The 23,156-nt window shown below is 34.2% G+C and overlaps 2 protein-coding genes across 2 annotated transcripts in view; both read right to left on the bottom strand.

Annotated features, from left to right (window-relative positions):
* The window catches only part of LOC123542290 (uncharacterized), a 60,311-nt gene extending 59,833 nt beyond the window's left edge, over positions 1-478 (bottom strand). Inside the window, exon 1 of the mRNA XM_053531589.1 lies at positions 193-478. The gene's annotated coding sequence lies outside the window, so the exon portion shown is untranslated. The remainder of the gene's footprint in view (positions 1-192) is intronic.
* Positions 479-13,267: 12,789 nt separating this feature from the next.
* LOC123542348 (uncharacterized) lies at positions 13,268-17,127 on the bottom strand. The gene is made up of 2 exons (XM_045328156.2): positions 16,816-17,127; positions 13,268-16,139 (listed from the first exon to the last, which is right to left on the bottom strand). Exons 1-2 carry the CDS (start codon positions 17,073-17,075, stop codon positions 14,906-14,908), a joined length of 1,494 nt encoding a protein of 497 aa, XP_045184091.2. The 5' UTR covers positions 17,076-17,127; the 3' UTR covers positions 13,268-14,905.
* Between the last annotated feature and the right edge of the window lie 6,029 nt (positions 17,128-23,156).

The following is a 23,156-nucleotide window of genomic DNA, read 5'->3' as shown; positions in this document are numbered from 1 at the left end:
GCTGAAAAGTCTCAAAAATATTAAATACAAAAGTAAAGAAGTCAATGGTTGATCCCGGACGAGCCCCCAATTTTTGTTATGTCAGAGGGTAACAATTTCTTGTTACAGTTAATAAAAGTAGCAGAAAGACAAACCAGCAACTATTATCAATAACAAAAATTTATTCATGAATTTAAGTAACAATTCAAATACCTTTAAAAATGTGTAAGAGCCGTAAAGTCCAATAATATGTAAAACCAGTCCAAATGCTGTCCAGGTCAAATTTAAAATCAACTGAAATAATTTCAACTATGTTTCACACAGTTCAAAAGTAACTTTAGTATATCCAAAAATTATAATTCCTTTCTGCAAAGATAACATTTTAAATCCACATTTTTTTAATAAACCCTACAAATAATCCTTCAAAATATCAAATATACTACTTGTAATATTTTGTTATACAGGAAAGGTCCATTAATATCTACAATCTAAGTTCTATAAGTTCTGGCCTGTTGTCAGATAGCACACCATTTAATGTATCATGGAAGGTTCCAGAATTTTCATGTAACACTAGGAATAAAAAGAAGTCTCTAAAATATCAAGGACAATCTTTTCTAAAAATAATTGTTATACACTGTTTATCAGTATTAAGGTAAGATATTCTGGAACAATGTAGAAATTAAAAGAACTTATTTACATAATGTCTCAAAACTAGGTCAGTAAACACTGACTAATCAATAAAATTTAAAGGAGGAGTTTCATATACATAACAAACTTTTCAAGGCATGTATTTACCCATTCTTACTCTACTCTCTCAAATACTTTTGTTAGCTCTAAAATACATCATCACTCCGTTTCTGTTGTTACTATCTGCAAATTCTATTATATCTAAGACTTGTAAAAACGATTAACCTCTGCCAATTAATTCTTTCTGATCGGTATAAATTAATTTTGAAAGAAGTGGCTTAACATGTTCTACGAGATATTTTGTTTTTAACAATTATTTTATAATCTGTATTCAATTATGTTAACGGATACCAAATTTCTTTTTATTTCAATTATGTTAACGGAGGCCAACTCTTCAGACGTTGTTTAACTCCATTTTTGTATAATACTTGGCGGGCACATCTACACAGTATACTCGACAAGGAACAGTCATTGCAAATTTCATTCGCGACTTCATTAAAATCGACATTTTTGTTGGATTTAACGTCGCACCGACACATGAAATGTCATATGGCGACTTTCCAGCTTTAATGGTAGAGGAGGACCCCAGGTGCCCCTTCGTGTATTATTTCAACACGAGTGGGCACCTGGGGAAATCGGATTTTATGAGATGCCAAAAAGTGATATACCATTCCGCTGTTAATCATTCTTCGCCCGGAGATTTTGAAAGTTTTAGACTTTTAACTATCTTATAGAGTTCTCTTTTTGTCATGTCTTCATCTAATTTACTAGCTTCTTCGTCATTGAGTTAAGTTGATAATTTTGATGATTGCAGCATCAATGTCGATAGCTTCCGTAGTAAAATGTGTCTTATGTAATATGTACAACTATTGTAAAAATAAACTAATATCATATTTAATTTCTGAGACACCATCATTTTTTATTTATTCGTTTTTCTCAAGGAATGTGAACGGTTGAATGATGTATTTAAAATTATGTTTGCGTAACTTGCCCGTGTTCACTGGTGTTTGACGCATAAACATTTGCCAATTGGTGTCTTTAATCGTTATCAGTCAAGCAGATAAAAAACGCCCCTCGGTATCTTGGGATACAATATCGAGTTTTACCGATAGTTTAAATTTTCAAGGTTAGCGACACCACTTGAGGCACTTGTACCTTTACACCAAAATAAATGTCTACCCCATTGATTACTCCAAACATTGGCTTTATTTTCTCCTTACGATGTGTTTATTGAAGAAATTAAATGGGCAGAATCCGCTTTTAGTCCCCACGGGGATTTTAAGTTTTTTCCATAATGAAATATGTATGTTTTACGGTTTCCTTTCTGATCTTGATCATCCAGACGCTTGATTTATATAACCAATGGAGACGTTTATTTGTACCACTTTGTTAATAATTCAAGCACGCATTGTCAAAAGTGACACATATGATGAAAACAGAATAGTAATGTAGATGAAATATCGACTTACCTTACATTGCTAAAGGTAATCATTTTCGTTTGCAAGTATAGGAAATGTAGATCTCTGATGTTATATATTTCACACAAACTGTAAAAAGAATGTTAGCTAATTCACTAAATAGCATAAAATTCCATTATTTACAATTGTTCACACTGCTTCTTGCAGTTGTAAATTGCTTCCTGCAATTAGTTGTTTGTCACATGTATAACAGTTCTACACAAACTCGTCATCTGAAGACGACCAAAACAAGAAACTCCTTTTTGTGTAAGGATTCTGGTTCGATTTCTGACGAGCATTTGATCTAAATTTCTTGCCGTCTGTTGTAGGAATAAAACCTTTTGGATAGCAAACAGTTTTTATCTTCATTCTACTGGAAGAAGTTTTTGTTTATCTCCTTGTGCAGAGATGGCAGTAGTAGATGTTGTGACTTTGCATTTTGAAAGACAAAATGCAGTGCGTTTTGAAACTCTTGACTGCATATCTCTCTTCTGTTCTGGGACAGCAGTTGGCGGATCTACAATCGTGTCTTCATCTAACAGACTGGAACCAGAAATAATACCTTATAATAATTTCTTTGCAACAACGCAGGGTTTTCTTCATCTGTTGATATAATGCAAACATCATGATTTGGCAGGACGAGAAGCAGCAACTTCCAAAGAGTCATCAGTATTGCATCGCTTGGACTGCCTAGCGATGGCTCCGGCACTACGTACGTAGAAGAAGTGCAGAACCTCCATGTTCATAATCGTCACTATCTGATGACGCGTCAGTTAATGCTGGTTGTACTGTTATCTCCATCTCTATCTCCCGAAACCTTTCAATGTTATCTATTCTAGCCCATGAGTCAAAGAGCGGGGTCATGTAGTAGTATCTGGCTGGCTCATCTAAAGTGTAAATTGACTTGAGGAGACGAAGGAAGGAATCGTTAATGTTACCTCTTACCTCCGCTCGCCACATGACTTCGGCGATATGACCCTCCCATTGTGTTGCTTTTGCGCCAGCCATCCGCCGGATGTGATCCTTTGCATGCTTCTATGCACCTTCTATTTGATTTGTATGGACAATGATGACTTAATCAGTCTTTTTAAAGGTATATTTGTGCACTACAATGAAGTGTTGATAGCCGATGTTATTAAATGAGTAATATGCGCTTCAACTATTCCTATATATTGTCGAACGGGGCTGGACGTGTCTCTGGATGAGTGGCAATAATGTCTTCTGCTTGCGATCCGATACCGAATAGACTATCAGAGAATTGGAAGATCTTTCTACCATGCCGAAAACCCACACTCTTAATTCTTTCCTGGGATTTCCCTTGTATTTGACTCGCAACGATTTCAATGACCCAAAATAACTTCTTATTACGTAAATTGTGGTGGTATTGTTGCTGTAAAAGTTCTCTCAAGAAGCTTACCCAATCAGCAGCTTACTTTTGTAATGAATACCTGAGGAACGGGAACATAGCAGCAGCGAGCTATTCTCCAAATAGAACTTTATGAACACCATGCTGAACTGTTAGCTTGGAAGATTCGAAGAAGCTGTTGCATCTTATGGTCTTCTTGTGATTCCTGTTTTTGTCATATCTGAGTGATGGCCCAGACGCCTACCCTGTCCGCTGACTAACTTTCATGGCTCCAGGAATCTCGTTATTTATTTCCTTGTCATACTAGTCTTCCCAAACAAGGCAGAGTCCAGGCCAACAAGCCATTCTTCATTAGCCATTGATTTACACAATTGACATCTTGGTTGAACAGATAAAAAAGCCCATGGTTTACAAAGTCACTAAAACTGATTCCCTCCAAATCCAAAATGCGTTTCACATTCTTTAGCTATTCTGATCCACGTTGCAACTGAGAGTAACCACATGTAATATATAGTGGATATTGACCAACAGAAAATCGTGCAGAAACTCAATGTGTACTGCATTCGCCAATATAAATGAGATAGATTCTATTATATGGTCAAGCTTGTCAAGCTGGGCAACCAAAGGCGGAAATATTTTATAATTTATTTTATGTATCACATAATATATACTACCGGAAAAAAGAAACTGTGCATGTGTAAAATGTTTATGTATCGCTAAATTTTATAAATTAAAGCTTGAAACTTTACACAGGTGTATCCATCTCGGTCATTTACACTGGTCAGTGTATGAGTTGCACGGGTAGTTTGCCTGTCTGGCCAATGTCTTCGTTTTCACGTTTGTTTTTCGAGCAGCAGTCAATCGCAAACACGTTTGTCGCCTAAACCTGTGTAAAAGCATAGTGTTGATACCTGTAAGACACAAAACCAGGATAATTTTGAAAAACGTCTTTGATACGCCATCCCAAGGTTGAATGACATATGCCGTGCCGTTGGCATGATTGAAGCTGGTGTGCGTCATACTGATTGTCAGACAATTTGGTGTGCACCGAAATACTGTAGACACCTTGTGGAGACGGTACCAACAGTTTGGGGCCACCAGAGACCGGCCTCGGTCAGGACTTCCACGCATAACGTCTAATAGCCAGGATACGTACATCCGGGTGGTTCATCTCCGTGAACGCCTCAGAACTGCTACTTTGACGGCTAGAAGTATTCCTGGCCTTAGAATAATTAGTCCCCGAACGGTACCTAATCGATTGCGTGAACGAAGTATACGTCCACGACGTCAAAGCCATACGTCCTGTTCTCCAGCAACGTCATCGTGTAGCACGTTTTGCTTGGTGTAGACGACACATACACTTCACGCAAAAGGACTGGGCACATGTTTTATTTACGGATGAGTCCAGGTTTCATCTCGACAGCAGCGATGGTCGCTCTAGAGTGTACCGCCGTCAACGTGAACGTGTCCATAACAGTTGATTCAACGACGTCCATTCGGCGGAGGTAGTGTCATGGTGTGGGGTGGCATCTCATCCCGTGGCAGAACAGCTCTTGTAGTTGTGGACGACACACTTACAGGCATCAGATACCGTGACGAAATCATACGGCCTCACGTCCTTCCATTTGTGCAGCAACGTAACGCCACGCTGCAACAGGATAACGCTCTCCCGCACGTCGCGCGGGTCGTCACCGACTTCTTGATCCTAAACAATGTGAATGTGCCGCCCTGGCCTGCAATGTCACCGGATTTGTCGCCTATAGAACACGTGTGGGATGAGATGCAGCGTCGCTTACGTTGCCTTCAAAATCAGTCGTTGACGTTACCTGACCTGTCACGTGCGCTTGTGAGAATCTGGAATGGTATTTCCCAGGCATTTTTCAGCACGCTTGTCGCATCAATAAGGCGTCGTTGCCAAGTATGCATCGATTATAATGGTGGACATACACGGTATTGATGAGTTGAACTTTGTTTAGAGAACGTCTCTGAAAAGTGATCTCTATCCAACACGCTGCTGATGCAATAACCATATGAACTGAGCTGGTGTTAAATAAAGGTCAGATAAAACCCTGTTGAATTTTTTTAAATAATACCACAAGGGATTGATCTATTTATCATACACATTTATGTAATATGAAATAATCCCATGGGAATATTCCTCAGACATATATTAGATTCAATCTGTAAATTACCTTTAATACTGTTTAAGACTATTACCCGCAAATATTGCCATGCCACTTAAGAAAACCCTCTTAACGGGGAATATTTTACCTTTCGTACCATAATATTTCTTCTTCTTTTTTCTCCTCTGTATATCCATTGGTTATAATTGTAAAGTCGTAAATGTATAGAAACTACATAGCACTTACTACCTTATATTTGTAACACATCGATATATAATCATATTGTGAAATACCTGAAATATAGTCCCCGTAGATGATTTTTGTTACGTAATTACCAGGAAGATATGGAATCCGGGAACTATTCTTTTTAACGTATGATAATATTAATTCCGTTAATTCCCTTTAAGGAGGTAGGTTACCTTGTTACAAGGGTAAATTCAAATTAGTTGAACCGCAGCATCTTTTTGTATTTCGTGTAATATGAAGTTTTAACTGCTAAAATTTCAGTTTCGTTTGTCTCTGTCCCTTCAAGTTCATTTTTTATCCAGGTTTGAAGAACATGACCCTCCAAAGGTATTTCATATTGAAAGAAGAAGGAAAATACGGATATTTAACACTTTTCAGTGTAGTTTAGTTTCATTGATATCCGTAGAAGTCAGCATGATCTATAATTTTACTAGTATGCACGTTAGCTTTCTAATATAAGCTTAAAATGTATATGTCGCGGGGCTCGTGTTTCCATGGTAACGCATTTTCTCGCATTTTTAAACAACTATGTATAAAAATAGGGGTTTTCGACGGCTTCAGTGCCATTCTGTTAATAACCAACATGGAATATTTGGGTAATATTATTAGCAAAATACCAAGCACTATACATGGTACCCTACTTTTCTTAAAGTTTAAAGTAACCATGGCAACAGAGATGTTTAAAATGGCTTATATCTTGCTTTTAGCCGTAATTTCTTATAAAATAATATTGAATAAGATTATCTTTCTAGTTGATGTAGCTTTAAAACATATTATTTCTAATGGAAGTTATATTTTCGCGTTATCTGCATTTATTCAAACAATTTTTTAAGATTAGAATACTTACAGCAGTACCCCGCGTCTGGCATTTTTCACGGAAAAATCGTTCAGCATGCTACTATTATTCTCATAGATATTGTTGAAATGAAAATAAAAAGCCGAAGTTGTGTTTCTTAAATAGACTTGTGTCAACGCTTTTGAATTTTACATTTAGATACATAGGTCACGGGCTTCGTTTCCATGGTAACATCAATTCAATTGAAGAAACCACAATTTTCTACTGAAATTTGAACAATTTTAGATCTTAGTTTTAGTATATAAGTAACAAATTATCAACGGAACCTGTAAAATAGGTATTACAAATCAAACTGCTAGATTTTTTATTTGAAAATGGCCGTAACAAGTAACCTCTCACCCAACTATATTCCAAATAACATTGGTTACCATTATCAATTTTCTTACATTCGGCATAACATTTCAATATAACTACATAAAAGAAGCAAAATATTGATTATTATTCAGAGCAAAAGATTCATAAAAAATATTTCAGCAAATAATGGTTATTTGAAAATAGTTTGAATAAAGAAAATGCACAGAATTACACACTTTCAAGATAAAAGCTATTAATTTTGCGCGGTAACTGACACGTAATGTCATGACGTCAATGACGTCATTTTAAGGCAACATTGTTTTGAAGCGTTTCTGCGGCAATTTATTCATTATTTCTGCATTATTAAACCAAAAAGCGTCAGATCAAAGACAGGTCTATGATTTGTTTTCAGAAGAATGAATATACAAACACATTGTTTGTCGTAAACGTCGTCGTAAATCGTCACGTTAGCTTCCGGTTGGACATGCGCACATACAAATATAAAGGTAACCTACCTCCTTAAGACACTTACCCCCAAACATTGCCAAGACCCATTTGCTTTAGCATTGTAGGCCCCCGAAGCAAGCCCTCTTCCCGGGGTATACTTCCCCTTTTGTAGCATAATAATAAATGAACTTATTAATTCTCGTGTATATAATCCGGTTTTAGTCCCTTTTCATTTCATACAAGTGTGAAACACCTATTAGAAATAGTGCCCGGGGATGATTTCTGATAAGCAATTACCATTGAGAAATAGTACCCGGGCACTTTTTTTACTTTTTACTGGCGTTAAACATATACGTAATACCTAAGGGGACTATAACCGGATTATAATATAGAGAAAAATATATTTTTTGAAGTCTTATTTGAATCAATATTAATGCTACTGAAGGGAAACCATTCCCCAGAAAGAGGGTTTTCTCCGGGGGCATACAATGCTAAAGCAAATTGAGCAAAATGAATGTTATGAAACGTTAAAAAGAATAGTCCCCGGGGACTATTTCTAATAGGTTTTTCATAACGGTAATAAATAAAAGGGGACTAAAACCGGATTATATTATATAGACAACAAATTATTAATTCATTTATAACTGAGCTACAGAATTGGTAAAACATATGCGCGGACTTAAACCATATTCATTATAATTATGTAATTTCTAAAATGTTTAATACGGAATAAATCGTGTCATATTATACAGAATTATCCTAAAAGTACCTCATAATATATACGTGGTAAAGATTGATACACACTATTGCTTCAATTCATATAAGGAACAGTGTCTATTCCTTATATTTAAGGTAAAACATTGATATTGAGTGTGCATTTCCTTTCATATTACACGTGTACATATGTAAAGATAAGTCCATGCTACATTAAATTTCATAAAGAAATTTACAGTTCTTGGACCCTAATTCAAGATATTATTGGAAAAGCAAGTTAGTGGCCACATAAAATTCGACAAAACTTCTGGACAAAGAATTTTAATCACTTTGACAGAATCATTACATGTGCTTTCGTTTACGTAAATAGTTTGACTCTGAAAATATTTTTGAGTGGGCATATCACTTACAGCTTGGCAGGGACCGGTCTGCATACAATCATTTTAAAGCGTTATTTAGATTATTTGAGTCCAGTAACTACAAGAGTAGTCTCTATGCATGGAATGTTACCAAGGGCGCTACTAGTACCTTAACGGAACAGTTAGAAGGTATACGCACGCTTCTAAAGGACATTAAACGTACTATAGGTTTATTTTATCTATATTTATTAAAATTAAATTTCAGGCTGTTTTGACATTGCATGCTTGAATGAATAAACACGTGATAAATATCTATGTTTTCATTGGTTCCTTAAATCAAGCGTCTGGATGATCAAGCTCAGAGAGAAACGCATTATTCGCCTGTTTACAAACGTTTGTAAAATTTTGGAAAAAGTCAAAATCCCCTGAGGGTGGGGCTTAAAGCGGATTATGCCATACAACGTCTAGTTTTCCCTTCAACCAGTAACAAACAAGAGATATTTTAAGCATCTCTCAACCAACTCTCATAATTTACAGAAGCAAGAATATATGCCATACTTAAAAAGATAGATATTGTCCTGCTATTGCTAACAGGAATTAAGGCACCGCCTAGCATGGGGATTTATCTTTAATATATCCACTTACAGAGAAATATTCAAAACTCAAAAGAAAGTGAAACTTCGCTGTAAACAAGTTTACATGTAGTGTCATCATACCTCTTTCAGCGAATATCATACTTTGCTAAATTTTACGGGAAGCCGTGTCGGTGACGTCATTCACCGCGTTCTCGCACTGGCTTTAGAATGTTTTTGTTTGTTTGGACTCCATGCAGAAACAGAGACGGTATTTACACTTCCTTACTATTTTAAAAGTGTCTTTCAGTTGCATGTACAGTTTTCATTACAAAAAGGAAGTAAAAGAATCATGTTGGCGCGGTTTGCGAATTTTCTGTGTCTGATTCGGGCTGTTCGGATGTTCATTCAGACAACCAGTCTGCGGTGTGTACAGAAACCGGAACCGGAAAACATCGAAAAAAATTGCCTCAGTATATGCAGACAATAAAGACGAATAACTATATACGGACGTTACCGTCTCGGGGATTTTCATCCCCTATTAACTTGCTTTATTGAAAACTGTTATGTCAATACTTTTTTTGTTTAGCGTGACATATAAGAAACACCATTCACACCAATATAATGGTCATAAGCCAAATGACGGGTTATTAAATTCATTTACGCATAGAGAACTTAACTGCGTTTGAACCAATCCTTGATATATATATGTGCCTAGACAAATTTTGCGCGGACGAAAATACTAGTATTACACCTTGCTTGAATAATTCGTCATATGAAGAGGGCTGTAAATTAAATATATATGTAAGCCAAAAAGATATAGGTATAAATCGAACCGGGTCGTTATAATTGTTTGGTGTAAAGCTTATTCTCTTTCATTATATCTTTTTATCAAAGGTAATCTAATAAAAAAGAAATATTTTGTCGTTGTATGTTTATAAAGACGCCATCTTGCGAACAATTTGTATAGAATATTTCTTTTTGCTGAATTGGCTGTTTCACAGTTGCACTCGGATTAATAGCTTTATGTTTTAAAACACTTGAGCAATTTGCATTGAAGGATAGAACACACTAAATAGCTGTTCTTCTTTATTCTATATAAAAATTATATATTTCCAATGACCACAGCGCACATCAGGACCCATTTTATATGTCTGTAACATAATTTACTTGAAGAAAATTGTCAGTGCTGAAAAAAAATCAAAAGAAAAGTGGGAGTCATGTTTGATGCAAGAAAAATATTTTCAGTCAAACATACAAACTGCAAAATCAGCTAAAAAATGAGACCTCAGATTGTATTGGTGGTGTATGATCTAAGTTTCATTGAAATATTCTGTCATGTTGTTATTTCATGATGAAAATGCTACCTTTATGTCAAGCATAGATCTGCCATGTGATTTCAGCAAACAAAAATGCAAAGAAAATAAGGAAAATAGCTCTACAGGGCAAAAAAAAAAACAACTGAGGACTATTTGTATCCACAATTATGCGACTACCATATTTTTTTCGCGCCATTATCCTATTTAGTGTCTGTATATCTGAAAAGTACCCATTCATTATTTACACAATCATTCACTCATCCGACCAAATTTGACAGTCAGTTTATCAATATAAAACTTATTTATAATTCTACTCCGTATGTAAATCAAAATGAAGCGTTTACAGACAAGGATAATAAGGAGGAGAATTATCATCAGATCATATAAACGAAAGACACATTGCGCGTATAACACGGGGAAACTCAGCAGAGTCACCATGCAGAAAGAAAAACTGAAATACGTTTCTTTTAGAAATGTTATCAAAAGAGGCGAATGTAGTCGTGATTAACTATTCTGCATGGGAAGGAGAAGTAAACTTTGACCATTGTGGCGAGAAATTTGCTCTAAAGCACATTTACAGAGGTTAATAGGTCAATAATTTACAAATATAATCTCTTCGACAACTGTACCAAACTGAAAAATATTCACATTTCCATATAATCCTAGCATGGCCCAACTCCAGATCGATGTTATTCCAAAGTAATGGTATCAGTTTATTGTTTAGTCCTTAATTAGTGTTCAGCGATTTATCTCTATATTTACTTTAAAATTTTCGGAATATTGAAAATAATTTTGAAAGGTAATACTTGTTAATTGTCAATTAGAAATGGTCGAGTTTTATTTTTGGGTTGATTATTGGCTGATCACTACCAAATCAAATTTAAGCCTCCGCAGGACTAGTAGTACAAATACAAATAGTGCTAATCTTTTTTTTTTTCCTTTCTTAGTGGCTTTTCTCAATAGCAAAGTGCTTACTTTTACTCTACCGCGTTTCAGTGTGTACGTGTAGCCTTCTATTGAAATCGGCATGTTGGTAGAAATGGCATCGTAAGAATTTTATGTCTCGAAAAGAGACATTTAAAGAAGCGGAAAGGAGTAAATTCAGCTGGTTGTATCCAACGAACTGTAGTTATCTTATATAAAAGGTAACACCCGTTTTTCTTTTTCTTTTTTTTTATAGTAGCGATATAGTTCTTCATGCGAATATAAGCCTCTGAAAATCTGATATGCTAGAAAATGTCGAAAAACCGTTATAAAGTAAGTGGATTTTATAAAATAAAGAACAGTCAGATTTAGTGGTGTTCAGCTTTAATACTTAGTGGAGAAATAGGAGAAAAACAATGGAGGCACTACTTGCAGCAAACCTGAATCGATAACAAAGAAAATGTGTGAATGTGAACGACAAAAGAGACTCGAGCTCATAAAAGGAAAAGAAACGGGTAGGTAAGAGTTTATGCCAAAGGCTGAAATGACATATGAATTATTTCATTAAATTGCAAGACTTTTAGAATATAGTCAGTCTTACAGATTATTTACGACACAACAATAGATGTAAGCACAGAATGCAACCAGCAATATATTAGCAGACTCAGATAAATTATTGAAAGTGATATTTAAACTCATAGGAGTTGTTTTGTATAATCACATTTTTGACGTCGCGAGATGAAAAAAGGACATTACGTACAATTGATAATACACTAGTGTAATAAAACTTTGACGTCCACGTCGTTTATAGCATAGCAGACGTTGGTCAAATTGACTTCTAATAATTATGAAAGAACGTAGAATTTCTGATGTTTCGTCAGGAAAAGGTAACATGTGATAAAAAGAATATTACATTTGTGACTTTCCACATTTTTATTCCAATTTTCCAAGTTTATTAAAAAATTCTCAGTATGTACATAATATAAACATGAGATTCACATTCCAATGATAACAATAAAGACACATGATCAATAGGGAACAACTCTTATTCAAAAAAAGTGAAGGAATCGGCGTTTAAGTGTTTCATCTTAGGAATTGTATTAATGTGTTACTTTTATTCAGAATCTATACAATAACTTATTACGTCATATCAATTTAAAAGTATAAAGATCCGGTATTGTGGTCTGATTTTAGTGCATCGTAACCTAGTCTATAATAAGAAATTTTAATTACCTCACTGAGTAGCTAGGGTTTTGATTGGTTAGATTATTTGCACGCGCTTCTGTTTAGAATAATTATGACCATCAATATGTTACTAGGTCAGATATATGATTTAGTGTGTCATAATCATTGACCGTGTGCTTTTTAAGAAGAGCATGCTTTATTTAATTTTTATGTCCCTCGCCCGTGGTCTACCAGTAAAACAGTGTTCCGTGATTTAAAGTGGTCAAATTCAATGTCACAAAATGGTGTTAATGTGGATAGGGAAATCAATACATAGAATTCGCAGCAGTTGCGTCATTTTGTGGAGTTAAAATTTAATTTTTTTGAAAAAGACAGCATTCTCAATTTCGCATTTGGTATTTCACCAGAGATTTCATGTCAGCATGCGATTTAACTATCAAGAAGGGATAAGTGACGTACTTTATCTTTCCAATTTATACAAAATTGGCATTAGCATGCTAGTATAAAAACATATTTATTCTGATGTCTTAGTCTTCCAGTAGGCATATTTTTTGGTGAATTTTCTTTTCAAATAATTTTACAGTTCTTAAAAGAATTTTAATATTTAGAGCTGCAAACTAAGTTATCAAGAATAGTCAATAGAGAAGTAGGGAAAAGACCAAAGAAATAACAGGTCCTTTTTTTTTTGAAAATAACTATTAGCTAAATAGTAAAATTTAAAGTTGTAAACTACTTCCTTCAAGTTTCTAAATAACTGTTGTCCTATTCTTACATAATGAATGTATAGCATTATATTGTATATACATCATTAACAGATATCAGGTCATTAGGTTGTGCTGCAAAAAGTAGATATAATTAGTCACTTTCCGGTAGTGCACTCTGTATTGCGTCGCACTTGTTCTTACTTGGTGTCAAAGGAATGCTTCTACTATAAAAAATAATGTCTTATTAAGGTTTACCAGACCCATATTTTATAACAGAAAATATGAACAAAAACTGCATAACACCAGCTTTAAAACAGTACTCACTTGATACATGTATAGCTAAACACGGTATAATTGTGTACTACCACTAAATACTGTCTTAATCATCTACATAGAGGTCAATATATCTAGTCTTAGTGATTTAAAGTGTCGTTAATACAAAAACCATGAAAGACGAACGCACTCGTTTAGAGGAAAAGTGTTGGTTATCCCGTTACTACTAGAACAGTTTATCTTAATTACAGGGTATTTTAGCGTCATGGAGATATATGTACGTATGGTCTTCTTGTTAGAAGATATATCTCGCATATATGAGACAATAAATCGTTAACACGACTTGACGAGCAAATTATCTCGAAAAGAATATTCGCTTCGTGAACAAGAAAACAGAGTAACTTCATACTGATAATTTTGTACACGATTATTGTTTTTTGTTTCTTTGTGTATTTTTTGCATCACCAAGAAACCTCATACATGTGTTCCGATACCTGAGAAACTGCCCTTGTGTTTCTGTATCGGGATACCATTGTTAACTGCATGCATTTAATTTAATTCTTCAACTTTACCAATACTTAAATATGTTCATAAAAATCCAGTCAACAGTTTTCATTTTTTCTTTCTTAATTTTAAACACGTAGATTTGTTATATGAATAGGCCTAGTATTGCCAATATTTCCGCTCAACCTTTAAATATATGTCAGAGTAAATCATTCTCATGTAATACTTTCACATTTAAAGTAGGTGACGTCATAAGTTGAACAGAATTCTTTTCATGCAAACAAGTGATCAAACGCATATTGTCGAAAATGCGACGTCCAAAGATGGCGCGGCGTATTGGAAAGTCTTCAAGTTTTCAGTAGAATATGGAATAACTCCAATATATCCTGGAGAAATTCCAACACGTTGTAAAGCATCAGAGTGCTACATGGTCACTAGTTTATATACAGCAGCAAAAGTGTTTTAGAGACATTCGGAAACCTCGCGCAGAGGAAGACGAAAAGCAGCAGTTTTAGATGCATTGTGGTGAAAGATAAAAGGCTTCGTAAATGCAGCAACAAATGCGGGTAGAATCTAAAGTCACAGAATGCTTTAACTGAAAGTGAATTTTTACCAACGATTTGCCAGTGTTACCAGTATTTTTGCGATGAGTTCATAGGCCTTGGAAAGTGTAGTGGGGGTGCATGTAAGTATTTTGTGGAAGAGTGAACACTACACTACATGCGGTTGCCAGAAACAACGTACATGTATATTTCTAAATGACGTGTTAAATGACCGTGAAATTTCGTTAATGCACAGATTTCTTCTCCTATCATAGTTAAAGACTTTAATATAAAGCTATCTTTTAGACGGCTGAATATTTTTCCCATGTAACTTAGACAATTACACGGCTAAAATTAATGTTCATCAAAACTTGGCAAACGCAATCTGTCCGATTTCGAAATTATTTTACTATCATCACATTGATTTCGTGCTTCTGTTATTACTTTGTTGATATCAGTTGAAAGCGAACGATTTCGTTTTCGTTTTTCTTTTAATTTGAGTTGTCTTTGTGTTGTATTATTGTCCATGCTTAGGCGATTTTGTTTATATGACCATATACTACTTTTGTAATCATTATTTGAAATGCTGGTGTTGTCAGCACTGCTGTTAGTATTTTCTTCATTCAGCTGATTAGAGAGTGCGCTTGGCTCTATGAATGTATGTTGTATTAAATGTTCTCTGTCATCGCAATTTGTTTCAAGTGATCTTTTGGTCATTGTCCGACCATATTCATTTACTTTGGCTTTGGTGTCTTTATTCTCCAACGATTTTCCAAAAGGTATCCTATCCAAGTCGTCCTGATGCAGAAACGATTCACAGGGTTGCCTGGCAACATCAGGAATGTCTGCTGAAACAGAAGTTATATCACTGTCGTGACACACCGGTTGAATATCATTTGTTAATTTAGTTATGTGCTTTAAGATTCCTTGCATCTTGTCCCTTTTTGTATTGGAATTAAAATGTACTGCTCTTGGGCTAGCGCTTCTAGCTCGTCTCTTCCTCTCACAGTCTGTAACAAGCCTGCCTCTTTGATTGAGTAAAGACTCATTGCCTTTTCCAGTTCCAGTCTTGTATGATATTTTTTCCTTCTCATCTAACTCATCCGCGAACTTAACATGTTTTGAAGGCTGTAAATGAATATTTTTGGTACGGTCCATATTCTTCCAATATCGAAAGTTGTTTTTACAAGAACTAATTCCGTTCTTAGATATTCCCGTTTTCATTGACCTTAAAATGTCAAAAGGGTCAGTCTCAGCGAACATGTCGGTATCTTTGTTTGTATCCAGTTTTCTCTCCCTACAAATATCAAAACTATCTCCTCCTATATTGCCTGCATCGTTACATTCCGTTATTTCTTGTGTAACACTCAGAGTATCTATTTTATCATCACTGCTGTTGGTAATATCAATCTGATTTTCATCAATCCTTTTCACAAGAGTCCTCCCAAACGTGCCGAGCTTGTCAAGTGTTATGTCCAAGTCTTTGTTTGTGTCAAATATGAATCGTTTTCGATAGATATTATTACTTTCTTTCCTTAACTCTTGCTCTATTTCTGCGATATTCCCTTCAGACGGTGAGGAATTAGCTCTAAAATGTAAAATTTAACAAAATTATGAAAACAGAAATGAAATGATTATATTAAGGTAGTGGGTCCGTAACGACGATATCTCTGTATGCTTTTTCGGTTTGATCCGGGTTTGTACAGATAGCCGTTGGCGTGTTAAGCAACATTTACGTCAGCTGAATATTTGCCAAAAAGTCTGACGAGAATACGCAATCACATAGAAACTGCCGAGTGTCCTTGCGGATCCACTTTCTATGTAAGAAAAACAAATTTTAGATTTTTATAAAAATTCTGTATTGACAACAAGACTATGTTGACAGTGTTTTGCCGTTGTTGTTTTCCTTTCATGGTCTGTTATAATATATATATATATATAAAGGTAGGGGTTAAGAATAAAAATATGCATATTTACGTTTATTTATGTTACACTGAATCAAGGGTTGTAAAACCGTATATTTGCACTCATCAATAGTTACATGGTAATGAACTGGATATTCTTTGGACAGATGTGTTTCATTAACTTAAAATAGATAAATTCTCGTAAAAAATGTTTGGGCGAGTGCCAGTGATATGATAAGTACGGTAAAATTTAATTATGAAAATAGTCTTTAATAAATTAGTAATGCTTAATAAATGATACATTTTAGGCATCAAAAAGTATTTGAATGTCACATTATAAACCAAAGAATATCAGTTTACCTCTTAGAGAAAAATCTCAAGTTTGTCAACAATTCTTCGATATGTTCCTTTTCGGTTAAGTAAAGTCGTTCAAGTTCATCAAGCGCTTTTCTCTCCAGTTTCTGCAGTCGTAAATCTATCTGTATCCTCACTATATTGATATCCCGCTTTACAAGACCTTCAGAAAATTTCAGGAGGCTTAGACATTCTCTTGCCTTCTGTTCAGTGCTGGCAACACGACGTTTAAACTTTTCTAAAACGTCCTCTTCATATTTTGCCATGATATGCAAAAGCTTTGATCTTAAATTCTTAAATCCTTAAAATATAAGTAAATCAAATGATTAACTGATTTTCATTACGCTTTTATATCACAGAAGTACCACAGAAGAACATTACAGAAACTTTGATACAAAAATGATCATATTCTGGATTGTATACTGTTTACAGTTTTTATTCGTGCGTATTTTATTCAATCGTCCAATATTTCCTCTCAGTATGTGACAAATCTCATTTAATTAACATCAATTTGTTATTTGCGATTGTATCCTTTAGCCTACGTACTTGATATGAAAATTGCTATTTCCTTCTATATTTTTCTTTCCTAATCCATGCAAGTACAATGTATACAGCAATTGTAAAGAAACAATTATCATGTAAATGCAAATATATACGCCGATCGCTATAATTACAATAAACCGCAAAGTAGGTGTTACTTTTATGTAAGTGACCTAACCGCAACGTGTAGCCTGACCGGTCAGTTGGTTATTAATGCATTCATTTAATACAGGATCAGCTAACGGATCAGTATAAAATGTAATTAATAACAACCGTTTAACCATTTACAATGTATTAGTATAAAAAGAGTTGTCAAATATCACATTTATATTACTAATCAAAGTTGTTTTACATAATATTTGAATATAGAATAAATACAATTATTTCCTTTTGTAATTAATATATTCATTTTAAGAAGGACAGACAAGCATACCAATATGAAGTATGCAGTTTTCATTTTGATATACGACATAAAGGTTTGTCATAAATTTGTCATAAACCACATTTGAGCCGCACCATGAGAAAACCAACATAGTGCATTTGCGACCAGTCTGCGCAGTCTGGTAAGGGTCCATGCTGATCACTAACGGTTTAATTGCAATAGGCTTTGAAAGCGTGGATCCTGGCCAGACAGTGCAGATGCGCAGGCTGGTCTGGGTCAGTTCTAGTCGCAAATGCGCTATAATGTTGGTTTTTCAATGGTGCGGCTCATTTATAAATTAAGCCCTAGCAAGTATTTTAATTATGCTGACATTTTAACGTCACCCAGAAATAGTTCTTATTTAAAAATAAATATGCATTTTAAAGGATTGTATTAAGTCTTCATTTGCTTATCAGCGTTTAGTAAAGAATATTAAAATAAATTAAATAATTAAAAAAATTGTTAAACATATAGGATATATTTTGTTAATTGTACTTCTAGATCAAATTATTTGACATGTATTGTTTTCTTTATAACTCTCTCAATCATCACAAATAACGCTGTATGAAACTGCCTTCTTAATTACTTCTTTTAATGATAATCGATTTGTTATATGAGCATCATTACAACGTACCTTTTGGTCCAAATGAAAAAAAAAGTAAAATGTTTCTATTATTAACTTCTTAAGGCATTTAAATTAATGTGTCCCTCTACCAGCATGCACGCAATTGACTGACAAAATTGACTTTATATTTCGGCATTTTAAAAAGAACTTATTTTGCACTTTTCTTCTGTTTTAGTGGCTGAGTTTTTAAATTGTATCCAAACCTTAATGAACACACGAATGTGTGCATCATAACTGCCTTAAAATGTACACTGTAATGAGTCGTTGTAGTGTCACTATAAGATTTATTACCTTGTGGTGTTAAGTGTCCAACAAAGTACGCAGTAAAAACTGAAGGAGATAATAACATGGATAATTTTGAGTAAAAATCCAATGTGTTTTATAAAAATAAGCCATAAATTAAAATGTCTGTCAACATCTTTAAATTGTTTAAAGGTGGTTAACCATATGATGAACACAAATCATATTTAAGTTTGATATAATAATGTCTACAATCTGTAATGATTTCAATAAATAGAGATGCACAATTATGATTACCTCGACTGAGCTTTAATTGAAGATTAGATGTCCAGTCGTCAATACGGCTTAGATTATAGGTCTGTAACATCTGACAAATGTTCGGGAGTTACCGTGTTTAAAAGTTTCTTGCGGAGAACAAACAGTACGGACTTAAAAAAGAAACACTTGATAGGGCGATCGATACAACACATAAATGAGATAGATCTACTGTAAAAATAAATATTAAAGAAATAACACAAGGGCATTCACGTCAACTTTGCCAAATTGTTATTACATTAAAACGGTGTACTGTTACAGAATCATTTCTTTGTATTCATTCGGAATTTATAATGTGTTTGCAGTTAAGGCTCAGTAATTTCTTCTTTATCTTCAATGACATTAAGGATTCATATGTGGTATAATATCAAACATCACCAACTGCTATTGCATCTTTGGAAGTTGTATATTTCCAGCATCGAACAATAAGATACTAGTAAACGATAAAAAGTGAAATAAAATCAAACCATCCTGTACTGAGTATTATTCTATACCTATTTATCTATTTAATCGCGAACGTTCATTTGCAGCACGTGAACGTACAATACATTACGGTATTTGGATGCACGTGCGTACAAAAATCCTGTATTTTCTGTATTTGGACGCACGCGCGTACACAAAATCCTGTATTTTCTGTATTTTGGACGGTTCAACAGTCCCATGTTAAACATACGATAAAGCCCGAAACGCATGAAAATGTTCCGAATGTAAATCGGATGAAGTAGGCGCTCTATGTATAGAGTTTGATTATGCGTCTTGAAATCTGGATTTAATTTGAGTTGTTTTTTGTTTACAACACACAAAAACGATTCAAGGGAAAACAATGCTATCTGATTGAGATATTAAAATGTTCGTTAATAATCAAAAACTTAAAAATACAGTAAAATGGATCATCAGATGTTGGAATATTTGAAAAGTCGCTAAAAGAAGCCGTTCCGGACGAAATCTAGAAATTGGTATTAGCCCTGACTGTCTGAATAGCTACTCAGCAGTTTTTATTTAACGTTTAAGAAACAAAATAGAGAAGATTATGAATGGCAGCGGACGCGCGGTCAGCATCCAAAACATGTCTGCTCTATAATTCAGTTTTCGTCAGATCTTCACCAGACTTGCTGACAATGTTTGTGGGCATTACATCTCGGCCAGTTTCGATAACCAGCCAAATTGTACCAGGCACTCTTTGATTATAGTCCTTGAATTACTCGAAAAACGGGAAATTTAGCCTTGTCCGCTCTTTTAGGTCGAACAGTTTTCATCCGATCTTCACCAAACTTGCTGACAATGTTTGTGGGCATAATATCTCAGCTAAGTATTATTACCACCCAAATCGCCAAATGGCTGTTGTAGGGAGGTTGCACCATATACATTTTTGTAAATGATGATAAGCATTTCGTGAATTTCGTATATTACGTATGAAGTGAAATAAATATAGAATAAAAAGGTTATTTAAGGTCTAACATTGTTCTGTATAATATATATAGAAAATGCAGGAATACAATATTCAGTGAAACATTTTTAATTTAAACTATTATTATAATAAGATAAAATGGATATAGAATAAAAAGGTTATTTAACATTGTACTGTACAATACGAGATATATTTGGACTCGTACCCAGCCAAGTAGAATTCATATCAAATCGTGACATGAAAATTGTATGTTTCCTGCACCGAATTATAGATACTAAACATTGTTAAAAAAGAAAAAGTGGAAACTCCACAGGTCGCTCAAGACAACAAAAACGAAAATGTTGCTGGTTCGGTTTGATTAAGGCGAACATATAACTAAACTGAAATCGTAATTTGAAAGATGTATTTTTCTCACGCCCGACTATAATTTTGCTTTGCAAGGACTGGTGAGACGTATTTTTCTATATTTTGTTTTCTTTTTGTCAATGACTGTCAATGCTACTTTGAAGCAGAATATCGATGCATATATGCTTTAATCTCTTGCTAAATACAATGTCACTATTAGAAAATACACTTTGATATACCCTTTCAGAGAATATATATTATTTAAGGGAAAAAAATCATAAATGTGTAAGGTAGAAAAAATAAAAAGCCTTTCAATGATACGAGTATATCGTCACGTCCCGTTTTATTCTATGTAAACTGCACATAAAAATGCTATATCAATAACACGGATCTATATAATTGATGTATTGTAACAAATCGCATGCCTAAATATTCAAACGCTGAGATAATGTCCTATAAGAACACATGAGCAAAAAACAGAATGTTCAATAACTCAACAATTTTCTTTTGAGCTTTTATATTTTTGTGACGTTGCTAGTATAATGTCCATTGGTAAATCCATCCGCTCCCTACCCAGTTCATCTCTACGAACGTATTACTATAAAGATATTTTAAACATATGATTAAAATGCAATAATTGATTGCTTAATTAAATGATCTTATACAGTACCTTTTCTTGGGGATTGTGGAGGAGGGGGAGGGTAGTGGAGGAAGGGAATGTGAGGTAGGAGAAGATGTGACATATTCAAAGGATTCATTTGATGCATGGCAGAGAAGTTCCTTTAGTGAATATTTTCACGGAGAAGAGTTTCTTGTTAATAGATTATGCTTTGATTTATGTCTTTTTAATTAAGACAAGATGAACTATTGTAAACATACGTTTACATTATTATGTGTACTTAATGGATTTGAAATATTTACCGAAACAAGAATTATTACACTTGACTGAGTCTATACAAACTTCGTAGAGGACCAATTTATCGCTGAAGAGGTTTCTTATGACACAACGGTCTTAAATTTGTCACTCCATAATTGGATGAAACGCAATAAGACACGACAGTAACACTATTTTTTTCTGACCATAATGAAAATGATTGTTTCTTGTTCTACTGTTTGTAAGAAAAATCTTTTATTACAAAAAAGTACATTTCCGAATTGTAAAAAAATGAATTATATTTCAAGATTATGATTGAACAGGGAATATCTAAAGTAAATGTTGTCAGAGGCATTTCTAAGCGTTATCCGAATTCAAACAATGTGACGTGTTTCATACCGAAATGATAATCAGTTAATTCTCCGTACCAACGAATTGTGTTAACTATCTAACTTAAATGCAGTGTGTTATTTGACCCAGTGCTGCACACTTTGAAAGTTATTGATATTTCATCATTTAAAATGGTTTCATTGAGACAGCAGGCATTTAAAGCTGGCGTCATAGCACGCTTTTTCCGCAAGAAAACTTGCAAAATACACATATCTCTCAAGCTTGGTCGGTACAGGGCTGTGCTCCCCAAATTTTGCACCTTTTGCGCCAACATATTCTTCCAATAAACGCCACAGTTCAGTGGAGTTTAATTGCAGATTAAATCACAAAACACGACATAAAAGATTAGAAGAATAAAATATGTATAAGGGGTAAAAGAGTTTTATATGTATGAGAGATGGATGTCAAAGATGAAAAACTCCTTTGTCAATCTTCACAAAATCCTAAAAGCTGCATTGTCTGCATTCTTTTAAGATATTTCATAATATAGTGGGAACAAGTGGGTTACAAGAAACACATCATTTTTGGTTTATTTTTATGAAATTTTAACGCTGATATCCTTTACATATTGATTCAAGACTCTTCTTTACAAACACTTCATAGAACTATCTTCAGATAATGACAATATTTATTATACCTCATACTGAGATCTTATTTATAGTGTTATTCTTTTCAAAATGTAGCAAACAATGATTTTGCAACCAACAGAACAATAGCACGATTATATGGAAGATCAACATAGACGTCAACTTCGAAATATTAATTTCGGTCTGTAAATTATTTTAGCATTTTCTCTTATCCATACCGTCTCTAATTTTGTATTTTTATATAGCATATATTACATTAGCACAATAGAGAAAAGAAAGGTAGTTTGAATTGAGTTGTTTTCACTCGGGTATGAAATACATTGGATAAAACAAAGGTATGCCCATGCAAAAACATCTGCACGAGCTGTTAGCACAACCAATATACGAGTAAATGTAATATGTTTATCAAAATTTAAAATATAGTCAAACTGCATTTAAATTCAAATTATTCTTCGTAATGTTTAGTGTTCAAATATTACGCAATATCACAAATACTAGAAACGACACTTTAACCAAACAGGCAGCTGTAAGAGAGCAAGTATTAAAAAGTGGCGCCAACAATGTCTTGTAGAATTCAGAAACATTTATATGTATATAAACGT

Source organism: Mercenaria mercenaria, chromosome 19, assembly GCF_021730395.1.
Source record: "Mercenaria mercenaria strain notata chromosome 19, MADL_Memer_1, whole genome shotgun sequence".
In the NCBI taxonomy this organism is placed as follows: domain Eukaryota; kingdom Metazoa; phylum Mollusca; class Bivalvia; order Venerida; family Veneridae; genus Mercenaria; species Mercenaria mercenaria.
This window is presented reverse-complemented; position numbering and strand designations above follow the sequence as displayed.